Raw genomic sequence first — 24459 nt, 5'->3', positions numbered from 1 at the left:
AATAAACAGTGACAGGAGAAAAGGAGCAGCAAATTAATGCTAAAAAGAAATACATGAAATCGACACAATTGATGCAGAAATTAATGGATAACGAACCTCATCTGGAAAAAGAAAAGCAACAAAATCAAAGGCAGTTCCCTGAAAAGAGTAATAAAATTAGCAAACTTTTATGAGATTGTAACACTCCCCAAAGGAAGGCACAAAAAAATTCAGGATTAAAAGTATTGAAAGGATAGTAGTGGAGAAATTGCAAACATTAGTAAATAATATGATATAATGATTCATTGTGCCAATAAATAGAGAAATATTATTCCATAAGAAATCCCAAAGAACACTTCAATGGTGAAAGTATTCCAAATGCACCAGTAAGAAATCATATGTATAAACAAGATTTAAGGCTAGAAAAAGGGAGAACATTCTGTTAATTACATTATGAGGTTAGCATAATCTTGGCAGCAAAAAGCAACAAAAATAATATGAAAAGGACAATGACAAGCCTCTCTCATGAACCAACGAACAACAATCTACACAAAATGATCGCAAAATTGTGTCAACAATATGTAAAAAGATTCAAGCATTCGATCAGAATTATCCTAGACATGAAAATAATTTTAACATTTGAAACTGGATCTGTATGATGACCCACACTAGTAGACTAAAGGAACAAAAAGAGATGATCACTCCAATATATGCATAAGATCACGGGATAAAATTCAACATACATTTATAACAAAACGTTTTATTTATGTAGTAAGAGAAAGGAATAACCTTAAACAGAAAAAAAATCTACAATGTCAACAGGATCGTATTAAATGAAATCTTTACCTTGAGATTGGCTATGAGAAAAATGTCTGCCATCGCCATATATTCCTCATATTTTTGATTTCCTGGGCCTTACAGTAAAGAAAGACAGTAAAATTTATAATAATTGGAAAGAAAGTAATACTATCTTTTATCATTGACAGATTCTATATATTTTAAGAAGGAAACAGAATCATTGGCTAAAATATTAGAATTTTAAAGAATGATTTTCAAGGTTACTGAAAGCAAAGTCAGGATAAAAATCATTAGCATTTCTATATGGCAGCAGAAAAGTAGCTTAAAAATGCAGTTTAAAGAGTGATACCATTTGAAGAGCATAAAAATATGTTGAACTTAGGAATTAATAAATGATTAAAAAATGTGTAAACCCTGCGAGAAGAAATAGTGTTATAAATTAGTCTAAATGTTATTAAAGAATTCTTAAATGAACATGAATGTATGATAATTTGAGATAAAGGGTATTACCTATAAAAATTAAAAGATGCTTGAAAAACAAAAATGAGGATAACAGACATTAGAAAAGGGGGTAATAAAATGAAACTGATAGAATAGCTCTATCAAATGTAAATAAAAGTCAATTAAGATATAAAGAAAAAAGAAGAGACATGAAAAATCATAAATAATGGGAGATATTACCCAATACATGAGTTGTATGCACTTTTCAAAGGGTTGTGAATAATAAAATAAAAAGTCAAAATACCACGAAGAAAATGGGATACAGTTTTCAAATGAAACAAAATTGATTGAAGACAATGAAACAGTATTGGGGAACTGTTAGAGATACTAAAGAATCAAAGAGACGAAAGAACGAAGACAGTAGAAGTGAACATACGGAGGAAAAGAGAAATAGTGACAACAATTTGAGAAAGAAGACAAAATAGACTTCTATCAAACAGAAAATTCACAGAAGTTTAAATCTGAAAAAAGTGGAGGTCTCAGTAAGGAAGCTAGAATGGGGAATGGGAATATTGGAAAGGGGCTTCATACCTCCCTCTCATTCTCCAGGCTGAGTGTGGCAGAATCCTTCCTACAGGCAGTCAGCTTCCCCAAGCAAGTGAGACATCTTGGAAAGGCTGGATCTGCCCCGGAAAGACTGTATATCAGGGGCAGGATGGCAGGACTTCTGCTCCCAATGGATCACCTCGTCACCTGCGGTCTCCATGACCTTGTTAACTGCGATCACTTTGATGTGCACAGAGGAGCAACAAATTACTCTCCCACGTGCGGAATGATTCTCCTGGTAAATTTAAGAGGTTTATTGACCAGGAGTGCACAGTCACCATCGGAGGACGTACATTTTCCCAAGTTGAACGACATGAAAAGTAAACTTTAGGATCCAGGAAGGTGATCCAAGTTAGTTCTCACTCAGCTGATGGAAATTCCCACAGCCATTGATATAATCGGACCTCAGAACAGCTCCTCAGAGAACACGTTCACTTGTCCGCCTGAGCATGCTGCGCCTCCTGCTTTTACAGCCTTTCCCCCCTAGATTTTGTGAGATAACTGACATATAACATTGTTTAAGCTTAAGGGGTACAGTGTGATAATTTGATACATGTATATATATGAAATGATTACCATAAAAATTTAGTTAGCATGTAAATTACCTCAGATAATTACCATCTTGTTTTGTGATGAGGAGTTAAAGATCTGTTCTCTTAGCAGCTTTCAAGTACATGACAAAGTATTATTAACTGTAGGAATGATGCTCTCCATTATATCTCCGGAACCTATTTATCTTAGAACTGGAAGTTTATACCCTTTGACCAAGATGTTTATTTCCCCCACTCGTAATCCCTGACAACCACCATTCTACTTTTTGTTTCTACAGTTTAGTCTCTTTTAGATCCCACATACAAGTGAGATAAGACAGTATTTGTCTTTCTCTGACTTATTTCACATTTCCTAATGCCCTCAGGGTGCATCCAAGTTGTTGCAAAGGCAAGATTTTTTTTTTTTTTTTTTTTATAGCTGGATAATAGCCACTGCTCCAAAGGCTTAGCCATTCAGAATCACCCCAGTTCATCCAGGCTTTGCATAATATGTTCCTATCATGGTTGAGGTCAGGCAAAAATCTTTTTCAAATTGAAAGAAGAGTAAATATAAGAAAACATTCTGATATTCAAGAGAAATGAAGAATGTGATGGCATTTGTTTGTTTACTCGCAATATGCGCTGGGTGTCTATGTGAACTGGACACCACCCCAGCCAATGAGGATGCCAGCAGTGGGGAAGGAGACATCTGCACGCATCTTCCCATATTGGACACCACAGAGAGGGCCAAGAAATCACACAAATACACCCAAAGATTCTTATATCTGAGTGCTAGGACTTTTTACAGAATTGAGGCAGGACAAGGTGATGGTGGCATTGGAGCTGACACCTGGAAGGATTGAGTTCTCCCACCCTGAAATGTGATGGGAACCTCTGTGTCTAATCCCAATATATGGGCACGACCCAAACAAGAGTGTGGTTATCCTGGGTGCGGGGATCACATCCTGAAGCTGATCTCCAATCTCAGGGCACCCTTGATGGGGAGGGGATGAGATGGTGTTGACGTAAATAATCGATCACCAATGTATAGATAACAACGATTGTAATTTATTGAGCTGAGGACTACTCCGGAAGTGCTCTCTTCCACAAGGATAAAGCAGTCCCTGAAAGCATGGTTTACAGCGTGGTCGTATCCCATTTCAGAACGAAGAACACACATCAAGCATGATAGGAATACAACTTTTTCCCCCAAAGTCACAAGGAAATGTCTTGCCACAGTTTAGCATGTACACAGCAGGTCAACTTGACCTTGGTTTTCTGGGAAGAGTAGCTTATCTTCAAAGAAGGACTGGTGTCCGTGTTAGAGAGTGCGAGATATTACACCCCTGTCTATAAAAGCATATTTTCTCTTTGGGAAAATGTTTGAGGCAGATGTACAATGCACATATGGGAGCCCATAGATCAGTCTGCTCTGTGAAAAACAAGATTTAAGCCAAACCAGTTTAAACCAGACTGGTTTTGTCACCACCTGGTTACTCCGAGGAACTCAGGGGTGGGTTTGGCAGCATCTAACTGTTCCAAACTGTTTTTTTCCTTTTGTTATGTCAAGGAGATGCAATCACCAACCACTCTGAGCCAGACCAAGTCTCGCCACAAGACCTACACCTACGACCTTTGCCTTATTTTTAATGTTAAGATCTCTCTAGGAGGAGCTTAGGCCTTATTACCATCACCTGCAGTGTATGTGGAAGCATGTTTTCCAACTCAGCCTGTGCAAGCGAATAACCGTTTCTTCCTTTTGACTATTCATTCCCCGTCCAAAATAAATGTCCCTGCTTCCCTTTGTTTGGGGACGCCATGACTCTGGAAATGATTCCTCATGGTCTCCTATTTGTGGCAAATACACTTTACTTTGTGAGACAACTACTTCTGGTGGGGAGTCTGATTTAACAAGCAAGGAGGGAACCCATTGGTTTGGTAACAGCTTTCCCACTACCTCAATATGTGAAAACTTCTTCTTCTTCTTATTCTTTTCATCAGAGGTAACACTGGTTTACAGCATTATATAAATTTCAGATGTACATCATTATATTTTGACTTCTGTATAGATGACATCATGTTCACCACCAAAAGTTTAGTTGCCATCTGTCAACATACAAATATCCCCCTTTACCCTTTTTGCCCTCCCCCTACCCTTTCACCTCTGGTAACCACAAATCTGTACTTTGTATCTATTTTTTTTGTTTGCTATTTTTATCTTCAGCACATGAGTGTAATCATACGGTATTTTTTGTCCTCTGACTTACTTTGCTTAGCATAATCCCCTCAGGGTCCATCCATCTTGTCACAAATAGCAAGATTTCATCCTTTTTGTGGTTGAACAGTATTGCATTGTATTCTGTATCTTCTTCATCCGTTCATCTGTCCAAGGGCAGCCTAAGTGCCCATCACTTGTCTTGTTGATAAAAGCCATTCTAACAGTTGTGAGGTGACATTTTATTGTGGTTTGTTTTCCATTTCCCTGATGGAGTGTAAGCCCTAACAGTTGGCTTTTCTTTTGTTATACAAGTGCCTGACTCAGGCTTTGGTTGCTGAGGCGTCCACTTCAATGAGAGCTATCGCTAGCAAACCCATTGTCAGCGACATGACTAGATAATGAGCCAGGCCACTCCCCACACAGACTCCTTTACTTTAGAGATCTAGGTTGGTTTCCATAACTGACCATTTGTGCTGCTGGCTTTTTCTCTTCTCATACTTTTAATTCCTCCTCCTATGTCTTAGATTCACCAGATAAGAGTGAGCCCATGAAACCCCAGGTCCCCACATTCAACCCTAATAAAAGCAGAATCCCAGGCCCGTGCTTGCTCTCTCTCTCTCTTCATTGGACCTTGGCTGTGGTGATCCCCACGTATGCCATGTAATATCCAGGTCCTGTAACTATTAAACTTTTTTTTCAAAGTTTCCTCATATTTCTTGCTGAAGGGTGTCTTGCAATCATAATATGAACTACAAGGCCTGATCCATACACAACAATGGTTACCGATAGGCTGAGATTGGCACAAAACACCTGATGATTTGTGATGTTGACCACTTTTTCATGTACTTGTTGGCCATTTGTATGTCTTCCTTGGAAAAATTCTATTCAGGTCCTTAGTCCATTTTTCAATTGTGTTATTCTTCATCTTTGTTTGTTTGGTGTTTTTTTGCTATAGTTAAAAAACTGAGTTGTATGAATTTCTTATAAAGTTTGGATATTAACCTCTTATCAGATAGATGGTTTTCAAATATTTTCTCCCATTCTATAGACTGCCTTTTCATTTGTCTGGTGGTTTCCTTTGCTGTGCAGAAGTGTTTTAGTTTGACGTAGTCCCACTTGTTTATTTTTGCTTTTCTTGCCAGTGCTTTTGGTGTCGTATCCATGAAATCATTGCCAAGACCAACGTGAAGGAGCTTTTCCCAGTTTCTTCTAAGAGTTTTACAGTTTTCAGATCTTACACTTAATTCTTTACTCCATTTAGAGTTAATTTTTGTGAGTTATGTAGGATAGTGGTCTGGTTTCATTTTTTTGAATGTGAATATTAAGTTTTCTCAACACCATTTGCTGAAGAGACTATCCTTTCCCCGTTGACTACTATCAGCTCCTTGTCAAATATTAGTTGACTATACGTGTGAGGATTTATTTCTGCCCTCTCTCTTGTATTCCATTGGTCTATATGTCTGTTTTAATGCACACACCACGCTGCCCTTAGGGGCACACAAGGAGCTGCTTACAGAGAGGGGATGTGTGTGAGTGAGGTACACAGAGCTTTGGGGTTTCCTGTGTCCACTTGGGGAAATCTTCAGGTGAGGAGTCCCCAGTGGCCCATGGGCAGCCTTTCTAATGGAGTCTGCAAAATGGCTAGTAGGATACATACAATTTTGATATGGTCAGAGTCCTTTTTGCTGTTCTTCCAGCCTATCTCTGTCCTCAGTCATGGAGCTCACCTCAGTGTTCTGGCTGAGGTGAGAAAGAAGTGAGCTCTTTGTCAGTGTCCCACACTGCTGAGGAATCCAGGCACTTATCTGCTCTCGCTTTCATGTGTTGGAGAAATGGCGGGCTGAGAAGATCTCTGCTGGCACTGAGGTGTGCTGTCGTGAGTGAAGGGTGATGGGTAAAGTGGAACTCTTGCTTTTATCCTCTGTGGTGCATCCAATCGCAGATTACATTCCTCCAACAGTGTGCTGGACCTTCTCTGATGGCCTCCTGAACTTCTATAAAGGTATTCTCATCTGAGGGTGATTGTCAAAATCAGCATTCTTTGGGGGGAAGGTGGTAGAAAACTCCTGTTCCACCATCCTGATGATGTCACTCCAAGTCTGTATTCCTTCTTGCCTCCATGTAATGCCATGTAATGCCAGATTTACTTCCAATATTTCATAACTTATTTACCAAAATTTTGCTTTAGACTCACGTGGTCAAGATCACTGAAAGTGTCCTCTATGGGTTTTTATATGTTTCATCCCATAAATATTGGTCTAAGTTATTGAGGCTGACCCTCTTGAAGACAGCAAATGAAAGTGAGGAATAAAATGTTTTAAATTGCATAGAACACCTCAAAGACCTGACAAGTAAAATGATGTACTGCTTGGCACAAATCTTATCAAGAGTAGGAACTCAATGATGCAAGCACCCACTAGAATCAATCCTTAACTGATTTTTATCCCTGATTTTTGTCTTATTTCTAATTCCTTGTAAATCTAGGCCATGGTAAAAAGAATTGAAATGGAACACAAATACTTCATGGAGGAACACGTACAAACCTATATTAAAGAAAAGCCATGGAGGGGCCGGTCCAGTGGCGCAGCGATTAAGTTAGCACATTCTGCTTCGGCGGCCCTGGGGTTGGCTGGTTTGGATCCCAGGTGCAGACATGGCACTGCTTGGCAAGCCATGCTGTGGTAGGCGTCCAACATATAAAGTAGAGGAAGATGGGCATGGATGTTAGCTCAGGGCCAGTCTTCCTCAGCAAAAAAAAAGAGGATTGGCAGTAGATGTTAGCTCAGGGCTAATCTTCCTCAAGAAAAAAAAAAAGAAAATCCATGAAGAGAAAAAATGGTCAAAAGGCATGTTCAAGCATTTCACAAGAGGAGGTACATATGGCCAATAAAGATATAAAAATACGTTCAAACTCATTAACAACAGAAGTGATAATGAAGAGAACAGTGAGAGAAAATCATATGTCAATTTCACTGGCAAAATAGAAAGAAAAGCAGGTATTGGCAAGGATGTGAGTCAGCTGGAGGTTTTTTACTTTATAGGCGAGAGCGAAAATGTCAACAATAGGTGTGGAATATAATTTGACTTATGTGATTAAACTGAGTTTCAATGAGCTGTGGAACTCATTTTATGGTTCTGCCAGGGCAAGAGAGCAAATTTGAATTCCCTCCCAATGGCTGAGCATAACCTCCAGTCCCACCCCTCTGGCACCCGGAAGCAGCTTTGGGCACATCTTATGGCAGATCCAGACAGAGAGTGAAGCCAGCAGCCCTGTCAAACAGTTGAGCCTAGCCTACAGCTCGTGCAACCACAGAGCCTGAACAGTGACCCAGAGAAGCCTCAGAGCCCAACCTATGGCATGTTGAGCTGTGGAACCCAGCCTGAAGCTCCACCTGGCAGTGGAACCCAGCTGTCAGCCTCACCCAGTTGCTGAACACAGTCTTAAGCCTTGCCCAGGCAGGAAGCCCCACCAGGGATGCTGCTGAATCTTGGAGCATAACCTCAGGCCCCACCCAATCAGGGATTCTAGACGCTGACCCTCCCCATGGTGGAGCATGGTCTCAAGCCCTCCACAACCTTGGGGTTATTCTGGGGGCCACACCTTCCCAGATAACCAGTCCAGTGAACTAGCCCAATAGCAGAATACAGCCAGTGACCTCCTTGATCACAAAGTCAACTCTGCAGCCCTGCCTAACCAGGAGAATGGCTTATGACCCAACCTGATTTCAGAGCACTGCCTGAGGCCTTGTCCAACTGTGAGGACCAACCTACAACCATGCATGAGCACAGGGTACAGGCAGCAGCATCATTGGGTTGGAAGGCACAGCTAGAGGCCCACCCATCCATGGAGCTCAGCTCGTGGCACCCCACCTTCCCCAACCTCAGAGCATGAGGAGAGCCTTGTCCAACTACAGACCCTGATAGCCCCATCTGCCCATAGATGCTACCAGATAAACTGCACTCCCATGTTCATTGCAGCATTACTCACAACAGCCAAGACATGGAAACAACCTAATTATCCTTCAATGGATGAATGGATAAGCAAAATGTGGCAAATATATACAATGGAATATTATTCATCTATTAAGAAGAAGGAAATTCTGCAATTTGTAGCAACAACATATATGAAACTTGAGGGCATTATGGTCAGTGAAATAAGTCGGATAGAGAGAGGCAAATACTATATCATCTCACTTATATGTAGAATCTAAAAAAAAAATGAATTCATAGGGGCTGGCCCATGGCTGAGTGGTTAAGTTTGCCCGCTGCACTTTGGCAGCCCAGGGTTCACGGGCTCAGAACCTGGATGCATGCCACAAAGAAGAGCTAGAATGACCTACAACTAGGATATACAACCATGTGCCCCAGCACATGGCTTTGGCGAGAAAAAAGAAAAAAATGGGGAAGATTGGCAACAGATGTTAGCTGAGGGCCAATCTTCCTCACTGAAAACAGCTTACCTAAAAAAATAAATAAATAAACTCACGGAAACAGACAGTTGAAAAGTGGCTGCCAGGGGCAGTGTATTGAGGGAAATGGGTGAAGGTGGTCAAAGGATATAGACATTCAATAAAAAGTGAGGAAGTTCTGGGGATCTAGCGTACAACATGGTGACTATAGTTGACAATATTCTATTGTATACTTGAAGGTTGCTAAGAGAGTAGATCTTAGAAGTTCTCATAACACATACACACAAAAGGTAACTTTTTGAAGTGATGTATATGTTAACTAACCTTATTGTGGTAATAATTTCACAATATAGACACAGATCAAATCAACACATTGTACACTTTAAACTTAAACAGTGTTATACGTCCATTGTATCTCAAAAAAGCTAATAAAAATAAATTGCCCATACTACACAAATGATGTTCAGAATTGATGTTCTCATCAAAATATCAACAGCACCTTTGTTTCAGAAATTGAAAAAACAATCCTAAAATTCATATGGAACCAGAAAAGGACCAGAATAGTCACAGCGATCTTCAGGAAGAAGAACAAGGTTAGAGGCATTATTTGCTGATTTAAAAATATATTACAAAGCTACAGTAACTGAAACAGTCCAGTACTGGCATCAAAAGAGACATAGAAGTGAAGAGAAAGTAATAGAGAGCCCCCAGATAAACTCTCACACACGTGGGCAACTGATCTTGTCAGGTTTGCTAAGAATTCTTACTGTGGAAAGGAGAGCCTTTTCAACAAATGGTGTTGGGAAGACTGAACATCCACAGGTAAAAGGATGAAAGTTGACCTCTATCTTAAACCACACATAATAGTCAACTGGAAATGGATTAAAGACTTAAATGTAAGATCTGAAACTGTAAAATTCCTAGAAGAAAACATAGGAGAAAATCTTTAAGACATTGTTCTTGGCAATGATTTCATGGATATGACACCAAGAGCACAGGCAACAAAAGAAAAATAGAAAGTGGAATTACATCACACCAAAAGGCATATTCATAGACAAGAAAACAATCAACAAAGTGAAAAGGCAACCTACAGAATGGGAGGAAATATTCACAAAGTATATATCTGACAAGGGATTAATTTCTAAAATATATAAGGAACTTATACAACTGAATAGCAAGAAGCCAAATAACCTGATTTAAAAGTGAGCAAAGGATCTGAATAGACAACTCACTGAGTAGATATTTCTCCAAAGAAGACAGATGAACGGCCAACAGACACCTGAAAAGGTGCTGAACATCACTAATCATCAGAGAAAATGCAAATAAAAACCGTGATGAGACATTACCTCATACCTGTTAGGATGGCCATTGTCAAAAAGACAAAAGGTAGCTGTTGGCAATGTGGAGAAATTTGAACCCTTGTATACTGATGGTGGGAATGTAAAATGGTGTAGAAATTATGGAAAACAATGTAGAAATTCATAAAAATATTAAGAATATAACCATCATATGATCTAGCAACCCCACTCCTGGGTCTGTACGCAGAAGAATGGAAATCAGAATCTTGAAAAGATATCTGCACTTCCATGTTTATTGCTGCTTTATTCACGATAACCAAGATTTGGAAACAACTCAAATGCTCATCCATAGATTAATGAATAAAGAAAACATGATATATGTGTATAGTGGAATATTATTCAGCCTTGAAAAAGAAGGAAACCATTTACAAAAATATGAATGGACCTGGAAGACGTGATGCTAAGTGAAACAAGTCAGCTACAGAAAGATAAATACTGTGATTCCACCTATATGAGATATGGAAAATAGTAAACTCACAGAAACATGAAATAGGATGGTGGTTTCTAGGGGATAGGGAAGGGGGAAATGGAGAGTTGTTGACCAACGAGTGTACAGTTACTTTTGCAAGATGATTAGGTTCTAGAATTCCACTGTGTAACATAGTACAAATAGTTAACAATGCTGTATTGAATACTTAAAATATTTTTTAAGAGGATAGATCTCCATGCTAAGTGTTCTTACAAGACACGCAAAAAGCAAGGGTACATAAGAAATCTTTTAGAAGTGGTGGATATGTTTATTTACTTTGACTGTGGTGATGGTATCACCGGTGTATGCATAGGTCCAAACTCATCAAAATGTACACGTCAAATATGTGGAATTTTCTGTATATTAAGTATAATTCAATGAATTTGAAAAAAGGAAACCTTACAATATAACAATAAGGGAACAGACAGTCTAATAAAAAATGAGGCAAAGATCTGGATAGATACTTCCCCAAAGATGATAGATGGCTAACAAATAGGGGAAGGTAGGTGAAGCCTTGAACGCGAACTCTACTATTTTTGCAACAGTTTTGTAAATCTAAAATCATTTCAAAATGAAAACAGAAGAAAAAGAAAACTCCACCTCTCTTTATATGCGAAATATTTTATAAAATCTATGGACATTGATCTCAGGATAAACCACAAATTGAAAATCTCATGGAGAGAACCAAGTTTCTTCAAAGCATCGTTCTGGTAGTGGCTACGTTATCTGCACTGTGAAATGCTGGAAAACGGTGGAAAGTAGTTAAAAGCCTATGAATGAAAGGGACTAATGCCCAAGAGTCATATGACCTGGCAAGGTAAGATCCCTTTGCCAATGTGAAAAAGAGATACACAGGGAATCAAGCTACATATCAATTGAATCATATCCCTGAGGACCTGAACAGTGCATTAAACAGTGAATTCATTAAATACTGAATTAAATAGTACAGAGGCCTCAAAACAGTAGAAGATGAAAATGAAGGAAAATGGTACTGAGAAAAATTTTGTACACTAAATATGTTTAAAGCGCGTGGACCAAACACAATAGACTGGGAAAGTGTCATGCCCTTTCTGATGAAGAATTATTACAAGAGTATTTAATTGAAGTTATCGTAATAGATTTGATCTAAAATGACAAATATATCAACATAACATGGGATGGGTTATCATTATGGATGAATTTACACAGACGTGGAGAGACACATGATTGCATTGTATTTTGAATTGTTAGAAATGAGGCAACAGGCCCCAAAATGGAGTCACCACATGAGGACTCCACATGTGACTTAATTAGAATTTCAACCTGTCCAAGCAACGGAATCTTAAACCAGTCAACCTGGGGATTGCCAAATCAGCACTAGTGAGGTAATCTACCTGACAGACCTCCCCCAACCCCTAAAGGAAGGTGACCTTGCCAACAATCTGCTTTTGGCTAGTATGACTTCCCTGTCCTACTCTCTTCTGCGTGTAAAAGTCTTTCATTTCATACAGCTCCTCGGAGCTCCTTTCTATCTGCTAGATGGTCTGCTGCCCAATTCATGAATCATTGAGTAAGACCAATAAGATCTTTAAAATTTACTCAGTTGGAATTTGTTTACTTATTTATTTATTTTTTGCTGAGGAAGATTGGCCCTGAGCTAACCTCTGTGCCAATCTTCCTCTATTTTGTATGTGGGATGCCACCATAGCAGAACTTAATCAGTGGCATGTAGGTCCACGCCCAGGACCTGGGCCCAAGGCCCCAAGGCTGCCAAAGCAAAGCATGTGAACTTAACTCCTACCCCACCAGGCTGACACTGAAATTTGCTTTTTGACAATACTGAGGAGTGAAACTTTTAGTACTTTCAATTTTCCTCACTTGTTCTACTTTTTATAACTTATGTGCACTTCTGTTTTTCTTTTTTTGTGAATTTTATTTTATTTTTATTGTGGTAAAATTGGTTTATAACATTATATAACTTTCAGGTGTGCATCATTATATATTTTGAATTCTGTGTAGATTACATCATGTTCACCACCTGAAGACTAATTACAATCCATCATCACACACATGTGCCTAATCACCCCTGTCACCCTCCTCCCTCCCCCCTTCCCCTCTAGTAACCACCAATCCAATCTCTGTTGCTATGTGTTTGTTTGTGGTTGTTTTTATCTTCTACTTATGAGTGAGATCATACTGTATTTGACTTTCTCCCTCTGACTTATTTCACTCAGCATAATACCCTCAAGGTCCATCCATGGTGTCACAAATGGCCAGATTTCATTATTTCTTATGGCCGAATAGTATTCCATTGTGTAAATACACCACATCTTCTTTATCCATTTGTCCCTTGATGGGCACTTAGGTTGCTTCCAAGTGTTGGCTATTGTGAATAATGCTGCGATGAACATAGGGGTGCATGTATCTTTATGCATTCGTGTTTTCATGTTCTTTGAATAAATACCCAGCAGTGGAATAGCTGGATCATATGGTAGATCCATTCCCAATTTTTTGAGGGATTTCCATACTGCTTTTCTTAGCGGCTGCACCAGTTTGCACTCCCACCAGCAGTGTAGGAGGGTTCCCTTCTTTCTACATCCTCTGCAACACTTATTGTTTCCTGTCTTGTTAATTATAGCCATTCTGATGGAAGTGAGGTGCTATCTCATTGTACTTTTGTGTTGTGTTTCCCTGATAGTTAACGATGTTGAACATCCTTTCATGTGCCTGTTGGCCATCTGTGTATCTTCTCTGCAGAAATGTCTGTTCAAATCTTTTGTTCATCTTTTAATTGGGTTGTTAGTTTTTTGTTGTTGAGATGTATGAGTTATTGGTATATTTTGGATATTAATCCCTTATCAGATACATGGTTTGTAAATATCTTCTCCCAATTGTTAGGCTGTCTTTTTGTTTTGTTGATGGTTTCCTTTGCTAAGCAGAAGCTTTTTGGTTTGATGTAGTCCCATTTGTTTATTTTTTCTCTTGTTTCCGTTGCCTGGTCAGACATGGTACTTGAAAATATGCTGCTACGACCGATGTCAAAGAGGGTATTGCCTGTGTTTTCTTCTAGAACTTTATTGGTTCCAGGTCTTACATTCAAGTCTTTAATCCATTTTGAGTTAATTTTTGTGCATGGTATAAGACAATGGTCTACTTTCATTCTTTTGCGTGTGGCTGTCCAGTTTTCCCAACACCACTTATTGAAAAGACTTTCCTTTCTCCATGGTGTGTTCTTGGCTCCTGTGTTGAAAATTAGCCGTCCATAGATGTGTGGGTTTATTTCTGGGATCTCTATTCGATTCCATTGATCTGTGTGTCTGTTTTTGTGCCAGTACCATTTTATATATAGAATGTTTTGGTTACTACAGCTTTGCAGTATATTTTCAATTCAGGGAGTGTGATATCTCCAGCTTTGTTCTTTTTTCTTCGGATTCCTTTGTCTATTTGGGGTCTTTTGTTGTTCCATGTAAATTTTAGGGTTCTTTGTTCTATTTCTGTGAAAAATGTTGCTGGAGCTTTGATAGTGATTACATTGAATCTGTAGATTGCTTTAGGAAGTATGGACATTTTAACTTTGTTAATTCTTCCAATCCAAGAGCATGGAATAGCTTTCCATTTCTTTGTGTCTTCTCCAATTTCTTTCAACAATGTTTTATAGCTTTCAGTGTACAGGTCTTTCACATCTTTGGTTACGTTTATTCCTAGATATTTTATTCTTTTTGTTGCAATTGTAAAGGTGAATGTATTCTTAATTTATCTCTCTGCTACTTCATTGTTAGTATATAGAAATGCAACTGAATTTTGTATGTTGATTTTGTGTCCTGCAACTTGACCATATTCATTTATTGTTTCTTAAAGTTTTTTAGTGGATTCCTTAGGATGTTCTATAAATAAAATAATGTCATCTGCAAATAGTTACAATTTCTCTTTTTCCTTTCCAATTTGGATCCCTTTTCTTTCTTTTTCTTGCCTGATTGCTCTGGCTAATACTTCCAATACTATGTTAAATAAGAGTGGTGAAAGTGGGCATCCTTGTCTGGATCCTAATCTTAGAGGGATAAGTTTCAATTTTTCTCCATTGACAGCACTGTTATCTGTGTTTTTGTCATATATGGCCTTATTATGTTGAAGTACTTTCCTTCTATACCCACTTTATTCAGAGTTTTTATCATAAATGGATGTTGTATCTCATCAAATGTTTTCTCTGCATTTATTGACATGATCATGTGATTTTTATTCTTCATTTTGTTAATGTGGTGTGTTATGATGATTGATTTGCAGATGTTGAACCATCCCTGTATCCCTGGAATAAATCCCACTTGATCATAGTGTATGATCTTTTAAATATATTGTTGTATTTGATTTGCTGGTATTTTGTTGAGGATCTGTTCATTGATGTTCATCAGTGATATTGGCCTGTAATTTTCCTTTTTTGATGTCCTTGTCTGTTTTTGGAATCAGGGTAATGTTGGCTTCATAGAATGAGTTGGGAAGCTCCCCCTCTGCTTCAACTTTTGGAAGAGTTTGAGAAGCACAGGTATGAAGTCTTCTGTGAATGTTTCCTAGAATTCACCAGGGAAGCCATCTGGTCCTGGATGTTTACTTTTAGGGAGGTTTTTGATGAGTGTTTCAATGTCTTTCCTGGTGATTGGTTTATTCAAATTCTCTGTTTATCCAAGATTCAGTTTTGGAAGGGTGTTTGATTCTAAGAATTTATCCATTTCTTCTAGATTACCCAATTTGTTGGCATATAGCTTCTCATAGTTTTCTCTTATAATCTTTTGTACTTCTGAAGTGTCTGTTGTAATTTCTCCTCTTTCATTTCTAATTTTATTTATTTGAGACTTCTCTCTTTTTTTTCTTGGTGAATCTAGCTAAAGCTTGTCAATTTCATTTATCTTTTCAAAGAACCAGCTCTTGGTTTCATTGATATTTTCTTTTTTTAAAAATGTCTATTTCATTTATTTATGCTCTGATTTTTATTATTTGCTTCCTTCTACTGATTTTGGGCTTTGTTTCTTCTTCTTTTTCCAGTTCCTTTAGGTGCACTGTTAGATTGTTTATTTGGGATTTTTCTTGTTTGTTGAAGTAGGCCTGAATTGCTGTAAAATTCCCTCTTAGAACCACTTTTGCTGTATCCCATAGATTTTGGCATGTCGTATTTTCATTTTAATTTGTCTCTGGGTGTGTTTTGATTTCTTCTTTGATTTCTTCATTGACCCAATAGTTGTCCAGTAGCATTTTGCTTAATCTCCACATATTTGTGGCTTTCCTGATTTTCTAATTTCAAGTCTCATACCTTTGTGGTGAAAAAAGATGCTTGGTATTATTTCAATCTTCTTAAATTTATAGAGATTTGTTTTGTGGCCTAACATGTGATCAATCCTGTAGACTGTTCCACATGCATTTGAAAAGAATGTGTATTCTATGTTTTTAGGATGGAATGTTCTGTATATATGTACTACGTCCCTCTGGTCCAATGTGTCCTTTAAGGCCAACGTTTCCTTCTGGATCTTCTGTTTGGCTGATCTATCCATTGGTGTAAGTGGAGTGTTAAAGTCCCCTACTATTATTGTGTTACTGTCTACTTCTCCTTTTATGTCTGTTGACAATTGCTTTATATATTTAGGTGCTCCTATGTTGGATACATAGATATTTAAGTGTTATACCCTTTTGTTGGATTGTTGCCTTTATCGTTATGTAGTACCCTTCTTTGTCTCTTGTGACTGTGTTTGTTTTAAAGTTTATTTTGTCTGATATAAGTATTGCTGCCTCAGCTTTCTTTTCTTTGCAATTTGCATGGAGTATCTTTTTCCTTCCTTTCGCTTTCAGTTTGTGAGTGTCTTTAGGTCTGAAGTGTGTCTCTTGTATGCTGCATATATATGGGTCTCTTTTTTAAATCAAATTTGCCCCTCTGTGCCTTTTGATTGGAGAATTTAATCCATTGAAATTTAAAATAGCTATTGATAAATATGTACCTATTGCCATTTTGTTACTTTTTTCTGAGTGTTTTAGTAGTTCTTCTCTGTTCCTTTCTTCTTCTCTTGCTCTCCTCCCTTGTGGGAGGCGATGTATGAAACATCTCAAAAGATTTTTTTCTCTCTCCTTATAAAAATGGGGATATTTAATGAATTAGGATTGATATGTTAAATTACATGCAAAGTATTATCAAATAATAAATAATGTTAAGTCTTCTGGATGTCATATCTATACGAGTATGTGTTATAAGAATTCCAGAAATTATATGAAATTCCTGGAAGTCCAATATGTTCTGGTAAAAAAGTTCATCTGTCATCAAAATTGAGGCTCACACTATGTATCAGGAAAATCCCTTAGCTGATTTTCATACAAAGGCAGCAACAACAGAATACATAAATGTAATGACACCTGGGGAGGAAATTCATTCTACTTCTTCCCCAAAAAAACCAAATTTATCCCTCATTGACAGACGGCTGTCATCTTGGTGTCCTTATAACATGTCAACAGTCTGTTCCTGAATCAGGGAAATTAAGATGGGTAATCAATAGGTGTAAATTAAATGTGCAATCAGGGCTATGGGAAACCCAAGACAGACACTTAGCCCTTCCCAGCTACCTGGAAAACCCCACTTTTGGTTTTTACATTCTTTTACTCACCATAGGAAAAAATATTTCTGTCCCCTGTGGGCTCAGAACCCCTCCCTCTGGTCCTTTGAGCACCTGCAGCTGGACTTCATTCAGCTGTCACTTTGTATGGGTTATCAACATGTTCCTATTTTTCTATGTATGTTTTCCAGATGGATTGAAGCCTTGCCTACCCCAAAGCTGATGCCCTCACAGTGGAAAAGGAAACTGTTAGAAAATGTGTTTCCCACTTGGGGAATATTTTCCACAGTCTCCAGTGATTGAGGCACCCACTTCACTGGGCAAATTATAAAAGCTTTAACAAAAGCCTTGCAAACTTTTTGGAATGATTACTGTCCAATCATCAGGCAAAGTTGACAGAACTAACAGAAAAACTGAATTTAAGCAGAAAAAGAATTAATTACATGGGACCGAATTATCTGATGAGGATGATTATAATTTTTATGACTTTTCAATAAATGATTACTGTTTCTTTAATCTTTAGTTTTTCCAGTTTTAAGAAAACCTCTTTTTCCCTTTTCTCTTAATCTATCTATGACTTAGCAATTTGGTGAATTATACATTTATAAGCAGACTTGAAACAACTAATTTTTCTCCCTACCTGAACCCCTAGAATTCAGAAACTCTCAGTGACTGTTATTCTTTTATGACAATATATTTGTTTGCATAAATTAAATAAAAATCTATTCTCCTTGTAACAGAACACAATTGGAAACATTGGTTATATTACCTAGGCTTTGCCAGGAAGTGTATGCTTGAGAAATATGCTTCAACTCAGATATATGAAACAGTTTTAAGGAATTAAGATTGACTCTAAGAAACCAGGAAAATCCCATGAAGAAAAAGCCTTGTACCTTACTTACAGGGTTCCCAACAGCCTAACCAGCTGTGTAAAGAAGGTCACTTCCTGGCAGGTGCAAAATCTTCAAAGATATGTTGGGAGCCTTGAGAAGGAAGGAATTCACCCAAAACTATCAGTATTTCAGGTGGAATAGTTGGCTTGGCTTCTTAGCCTTGAGAGGCTGTTAAAAGTTCAGTCTGGAGATTTATGAAAAGTTCTAGCAAAGCAGTTGAAAAGAGCCTATATGATCAATTGCTATTCTTGCTGTACTTATGTAAACTAAACCAAGTTTATTGAAAGTAGACTTATATTGAAAACAAAGTAGTCTTAATTGATTATTTCTGACAAAATAAGTGTGATTTTTGAGATAAAATTATGTTTCAGTAGAAACTATAACATGTAACAGTGAATATTAGATTCTAGTGCTTTTAATTTTCCTTGAAGTTTTTATCTACCTTAAAACTGGACTGGATCCTAAATTCTTCTGATTACCTCAGATATTTGGCTATAACTCTTCACACTAACATTTCCAATTTTTCTCCCATTTTTAACTTGTAATTATTGAGAAAAAGATGCCCTTTTCCCCTGAAGCCCTTCAAAGTGAAGCTGAAAAAATTGATATAAACTTAAGCAAGATCACCACAGAAGCCTCTCTTTACATACCTTCACACCTATTGCTGAGTAAGTCACTCGGAAAGTGTATCTGAACACCCCATGACATCATCAGAGACATTTCAAACTGCAAAAGATGCTTCAACCCTGACATCTAGGAATCTTCCTGACTGGTTCAGAAACTGGTTTTCAATGTGCTCCAACCATTGCCCTTTGTTTTTCTTTGTTTCCATAGAAATGCCTCTTATTAAATACCTGATTTCTTGTAACATAGGCGTAAATTTGGAGTGGACTTGCAGCACTGATTTTTGAAGTGAGGCACAGTTGTCTAATCGAACTGACCTATTTTTATACCAAAAGATTAATTTAATGAAATCGTGGAAAAATCTAATAGCTTAACACTTAATATGTGAAATCTCCAGGGAAGTTTCAGAGGACGGAACTGTTGGGGCCAAGGGCAGCCCACCATGATATATCCCACGATAGCATAGTGAATATTTTAAAGTCAAAGTTACTTGAGAAGGAAATAAAAGGGGATTCTGACCCTCTTGTCTTGGTTCCCCCTGCAAGCAGGAGTTAATTCTCCCATGCGAAGGTGCTCTCCTGGCATCCTTATTGGCAAAGCTATAGAATTTAGTTCCAAGAAGCCTGCATAAACAAATGTTGTTAATTTACTGCCTCATGCCTAAACTCTGGGTAAATTCCTTTCTAATTATGTACCTTGAATCTAAGTTTCTTTGTCCTGTCATTCCTCACAAATTTATTGTTTCTTTGTGTAAAAGATCTATCTATCTATCTATCTATCTATCTATCTATCTATCTATCTATCTATACTCTCTGCTTTGTTCACTCTCCATGCATCATTTCTCTATGATCTGAAGAGGTACATAATAAACTGAGTTATTTGTCCTGATAATCTGATTTTGTATCAATTTCAGTATTAGTCCAGCCATAAGAACACTAGAAAGGTAAAAGGGGATTTTCCCCTGCCCCCATGTAGTTATCAAGCAGAGGGAGCCTTTTGCAAAGGATGCTGTATTCAGTTTGGTTTTATGTCCAGGGATTTGAGGACCCACAGGAGATCTTTTGCACATTTACAGGGTGTTTATAAACTTCATAGCATTATGATGTTGAGTTCATACGAACTTGTAAAATATTTTGTAAGAATATTCATCAGCTTGTCTAAAGGCATATGACACTCCAAATTAAGAATGGTGACTACAGAGGTAATTATAAAATTGTGCTGAAGAGAGAATTAAAAGGCTGCAATGGAAGCTCTGAAATTTGACTTTCTTTCTTGTACTGTAAGTGCCTGATTTAAGCTCTGGTTGCTGAGGCATCCACTGCAAAGAGGCATGCACTTTGAACATGGGTATCTGGAAAGAACACATTGCCAGCCTCCCCACTTGATAAGGAGCTGTGCCCCCTGACTCCAAGACTTTTTTGTTTTAGGGATCTTGGTTGATTTCAATAACTGATATTTGGGTAGCTTGTTTTCTCTCTTCCTGCACTTTAAATTCTCATTCTTATGTTTTAAATTCACCAATAAAGAGTAAATGGGTGAAAACCTAGGCCTCCACCCTCAACTTCAATGCAATCAGAACCAAAGATCCTCTCTCTCTCTGTCTCTCTGTCTTTTCCTCTCTCTCTTCCTGGCTTCTTTCGGCATATTTGTTATCGAATAAAAAAAGGTTAAGAAGAAAGTCCGTAGATACATTTGAAGGAGAGGATGCCTGATGCTTAAACCTGAATTGGGTTTGGAAGCTCAAGGAAAAAGAAAAACTTTAAATTGTGTTGATCAGAGAGATGAAAACCATGATAGGAACAAGGCTAAAGAAGGAATGTGGGCACCTATCCAAGAAGCATCACACATCTGCTAAGGAAGAGTGAGAACTCCAAATGGATAAAACAAAACTGGTAGAGGTAACAGTCTGGCTTTGAGGATTAGTGGTTAGGTTTGGTGTGCTCTGCTTTATTGGGCAAGGTTCAGTTCCTGGGCATGAACCTACACTACTCATTGGCAGCTATACTGTGGCGCTGAACCACATACAAAATAGAGGAACATTGGCACAGATGTTAGCTTAGGGAAAATCTTCCTCAGGAAAAAAAAAAAAACACTAGTGGAGGGAAGATAATCCTTAAATAATGGAAGATAATTTCCTCGGTTGAAGAGCACTTGAGCTGCATATGCAAACCAAATCCTGGATGAAATTAGCAATGGAAAACACATTGTATTCTTATCTAGGTAACAGTCTTTAGAGTCTATGGAAGTTTACCTAATTATAATGTACAGATTTTGAAAGGTCATTGAGAAAACTAAGTTTCTTCAAAGGAAAAGCATTGTTTTGGTGTTGGGTATCTGTATGCACCGGGGAAAGCTGGAAGACAGCAGAAATGTGAAGTACTGAATGAAAAGTGGTAAGCCAAAGAACCCTACCCCTGAGCAAGGTAGAATCTAGCAGTCATGCTGAAAACAATTTATGCAAAGATTCAAAGTACTTATTGCAGAGATCTTATCCCTGGGGACTTTAATTAAACAATGAGTTAAATAGAACAGAGACCTCAAAATGGCAGAAAATAAAAATGATGGGAAGTGGTGCTGTGCAAAGAATTTACAAATTACATCTATTTGTCAAATGCACCACGGTAGATGGAGAAAGTGTCAGGCTATTTCTAGTGAAGAATTATTGAAAATTAAGAGTCCCATTTAATTGAAAGTATCAGAACAGAGTGGATCTAAAATAGCACATACAGGAGCATAGCATGAGTGGGGTTATTATTATGGATGGATTTACACAGACGTTGAAAGACACACACCTGTCTTGTACTTTGCCTTAAGGAGTGAAACTCCAAGCATCCCCAATTCTCTTAACCTGCTCTCGTTTTTTTTTTTAAAAGATTTTATTTATTTATTTTTTCCTTTTTCTCCCCAAAGCCCCCTGGTACATTGTTGTGTATTTTTAGTTGTGGGTCCCTCTAATTGTGGCATGTTGGATGCCACCTCAGCATGGCTTGATGAGCGGTGCCATGTCCGCACCCAGGATTTGAACTGGCGAAACCCTGGGCTGCTGAAGCAGAGCGTGCTAACTTAACCACTCGGCAAGGGGTCCGACCCCATAACCTGCTTTATTTTTTATAGCTCTGTCATATGCACTTATGTTTTTCCTACAGCAGAAACATTCTATATAATCTCCTCAGTAATTATGCCCAGGCTAAAAATAGTGCCTGGAATACCTAAGGCATGCAATACACATTTATTGAATAGATAAATGACTTTCCCTAGAATGCTACAGTTTAATAGAAATATAAATGACATCCCAAATGTAATTTTAAATTTTCCAGCAGCTACATTTTAAAAAAGCAAAACCAAGAAAATAAAGTTAGTTCTAATGATATATTTTTAATATATTTTGGTTAACCCAAACTATTACAGTGTAAAGAAGTAATATGAAACATTAATTTGATATTTATGTACTCATTCGAGACTTCAAATTTGTGTGAATTTTAAATTTGTAGATCATCTCAAGTATTCTAGATCCATTTCCAGTATTCAATAGCCACATGGCATTTTTTCTTTGTATAAAGCATTTAAGAGATTTCTCTCTTGCTGAATGAAGTTGTGGGTGTCAGATCATCTACTGACTGTTTTTCGAGAAAAGATAGGTCTCATCTTTGAAATGAAAGAAGTAAATCTGAAGGTAATCTTATTATTTTTCATTAGCACAAAAGGGCAGATGGTTGGGTAGCACGATGAAAGAATCCCAGTAATTCTCTCCAGTCTCGGGATTTTCTCAGGTCTATAAAAAGAATAAAGGGCAATGAGGTTGTTTGAGGAATAAAAGAAAACAAAGCAACTTAGCAGCAAAAGAATATTGTGGGTGGCCTTGATTTCTGGAGACGGCTGGGAGGACAGGCTGGGGCTGTGAACATGCTGGGCTCTCTGGCAGTGTTTGTAGAGCAGACTCACCATGTAGATACTGGACAACATCATGAGGACCACAAAGAAGAGATCTCGAATTATGATGCCAGTTATAAATGCCATTGAAGGGTGGTGTTCCAGCTGATTGGTTTGACAGTAGACTTGCAAATACCCAGAACCAACAAATGAGGCATTGCGATTGGCTTCTACAGTTTTGATGATGTGGATATAGATGAGCATGTTGATGATCCAGAAGAAGAGGAAAGAGGGAAAAATGCATGTAGAAATTTCAGATTTAAGCCTCATCCATGTAGAATTGCTGGGACTGATAGTGATGGCTTGAAACACACTCAGGAAGGAGGTAGTACAGATGGAAAGACCCCGGGTGACCCTGTATGTGTACAAAGTCGCCTTACAACCAACATCGTCCAGAAAATGCCTTACTCCAAAGGACGACGCGGCATCTGGTATCAACTTGAACATGATAGTCAAAACGTTGACTAATGTCAGGTGTATGAAAATCAAATCTATGGGCTTTTTCAGCTGAGATTGAGTTAAGAAGGTGTACATATATAACATGAAGAGCAATGAGTTCCCCAGGAACCCAATACAAATTTGAGATATGAAGAAAAACCCCCAAATGGCATCACTTAGAAACATTTTCTTATCGATTTTATAAATGTTTCAAGTAGGTCAACCAGGCTTCAAGTGAAACAAAATAGGATATATTGTGAAATTATAAATAATGGAGCCTGTAGAATATTATAATAATTGACAGTTCAGTGTGAGGGAAGGACATTGAAATGTTCAACTCTTCTGTATTTCAGGCCAAGGTAGGTCACTTCCAGAGACTGGATTTCAGTAATTCTTGACAGCCTTAAAGTATAGCATTAGACTATACAGAAGGTTTAATTCAAATTGCTAATTAAAATAAAAAAAGATAAAGAACACAATGAGGAAAGAAATAGAAAATTAATCCTAAAAAATAAATGGGATTGATACAAGGAAAACATAAATTAATACCTAATAACCTTTGTATGGAAAAGAATCAAAAATAAATTTCTGGAAAGGAGTAATAAAATTAACAAATCTATGTGAGACTGTAATACCCCTCCAAAGAAAGTAACAACGAATACCAGGATTAAAAATGTTAAAGGGATAGCAGTGAAAAAGCTGTAAATAGTAGAAAATAACATGATACTATGATTAACTATGCTAATAAATTTGGAAATTTAGGAAATCCAAGGGCAAATTTCTAGATGACTTTAAAAATATTAGAACACTGGAAAGTCATAAATGTGCCAGGCTCCTTATGATGAAATTTAACAGTCGGAAAAACTTGTTCCATAATAAATTCCAAAGGATGCTTCAAGAGTGAAGTATGCCAAACACTCCAGTAGCAAATAATATCTATAAACAACTGCTAAGGATAGAAAAAGAGAGCACAGTCCACTAACCATTATGAGGTTAGCCTAACCTTGTTACCTAAGTGTGGTGAAGGCAGTATGAAAAGGACAATGCTAAGACTATTAAATTAAGTAATGAGAAACAATCTACACAAAAGAATTGTAAAGTTGTGTCCACATAATGTGAAAAGAATCAAGCATTTGACCAAAGAATTATCTCAAACATCAAGATAGTTTTAACATTTGAAACTTGATCTGTATGATGACCCAC

General features: G+C 37.7%; 1 protein-coding gene across 1 annotated transcript; it reads right to left on the bottom strand.

Annotated features, from left to right (window-relative positions):
• Positions 1-22494: 22494 nt before the first annotated feature.
• Positions 22495-23442, bottom strand: LOC103555790 (vomeronasal type-1 receptor 3-like). Its single transcript, XM_008527561.1, has one exon. It carries the CDS (start codon positions 23440-23442, stop codon positions 22495-22497), a length of 948 nt encoding a protein of 315 aa, XP_008525783.1.
• Positions 23443-24459: the final 1017 nt, after the last annotated feature.

Source organism: Equus przewalskii, chromosome 9 (assembly GCF_037783145.1).
Source record: "Equus przewalskii isolate Varuska chromosome 9, EquPr2, whole genome shotgun sequence".
NCBI classification, from domain to species: domain Eukaryota; kingdom Metazoa; phylum Chordata; class Mammalia; order Perissodactyla; family Equidae; genus Equus; species Equus przewalskii.
This window is presented reverse-complemented; position numbering and strand designations above follow the sequence as displayed.

Coding starts and splice junctions, on each gene's coding strand:
- LOC103555790 (XM_008527561.1), bottom strand. CDS start 23,442: ATGTTTCTAAGTGATGCCATTTGGGGGTTTTTCTTCATATCTCAAATT.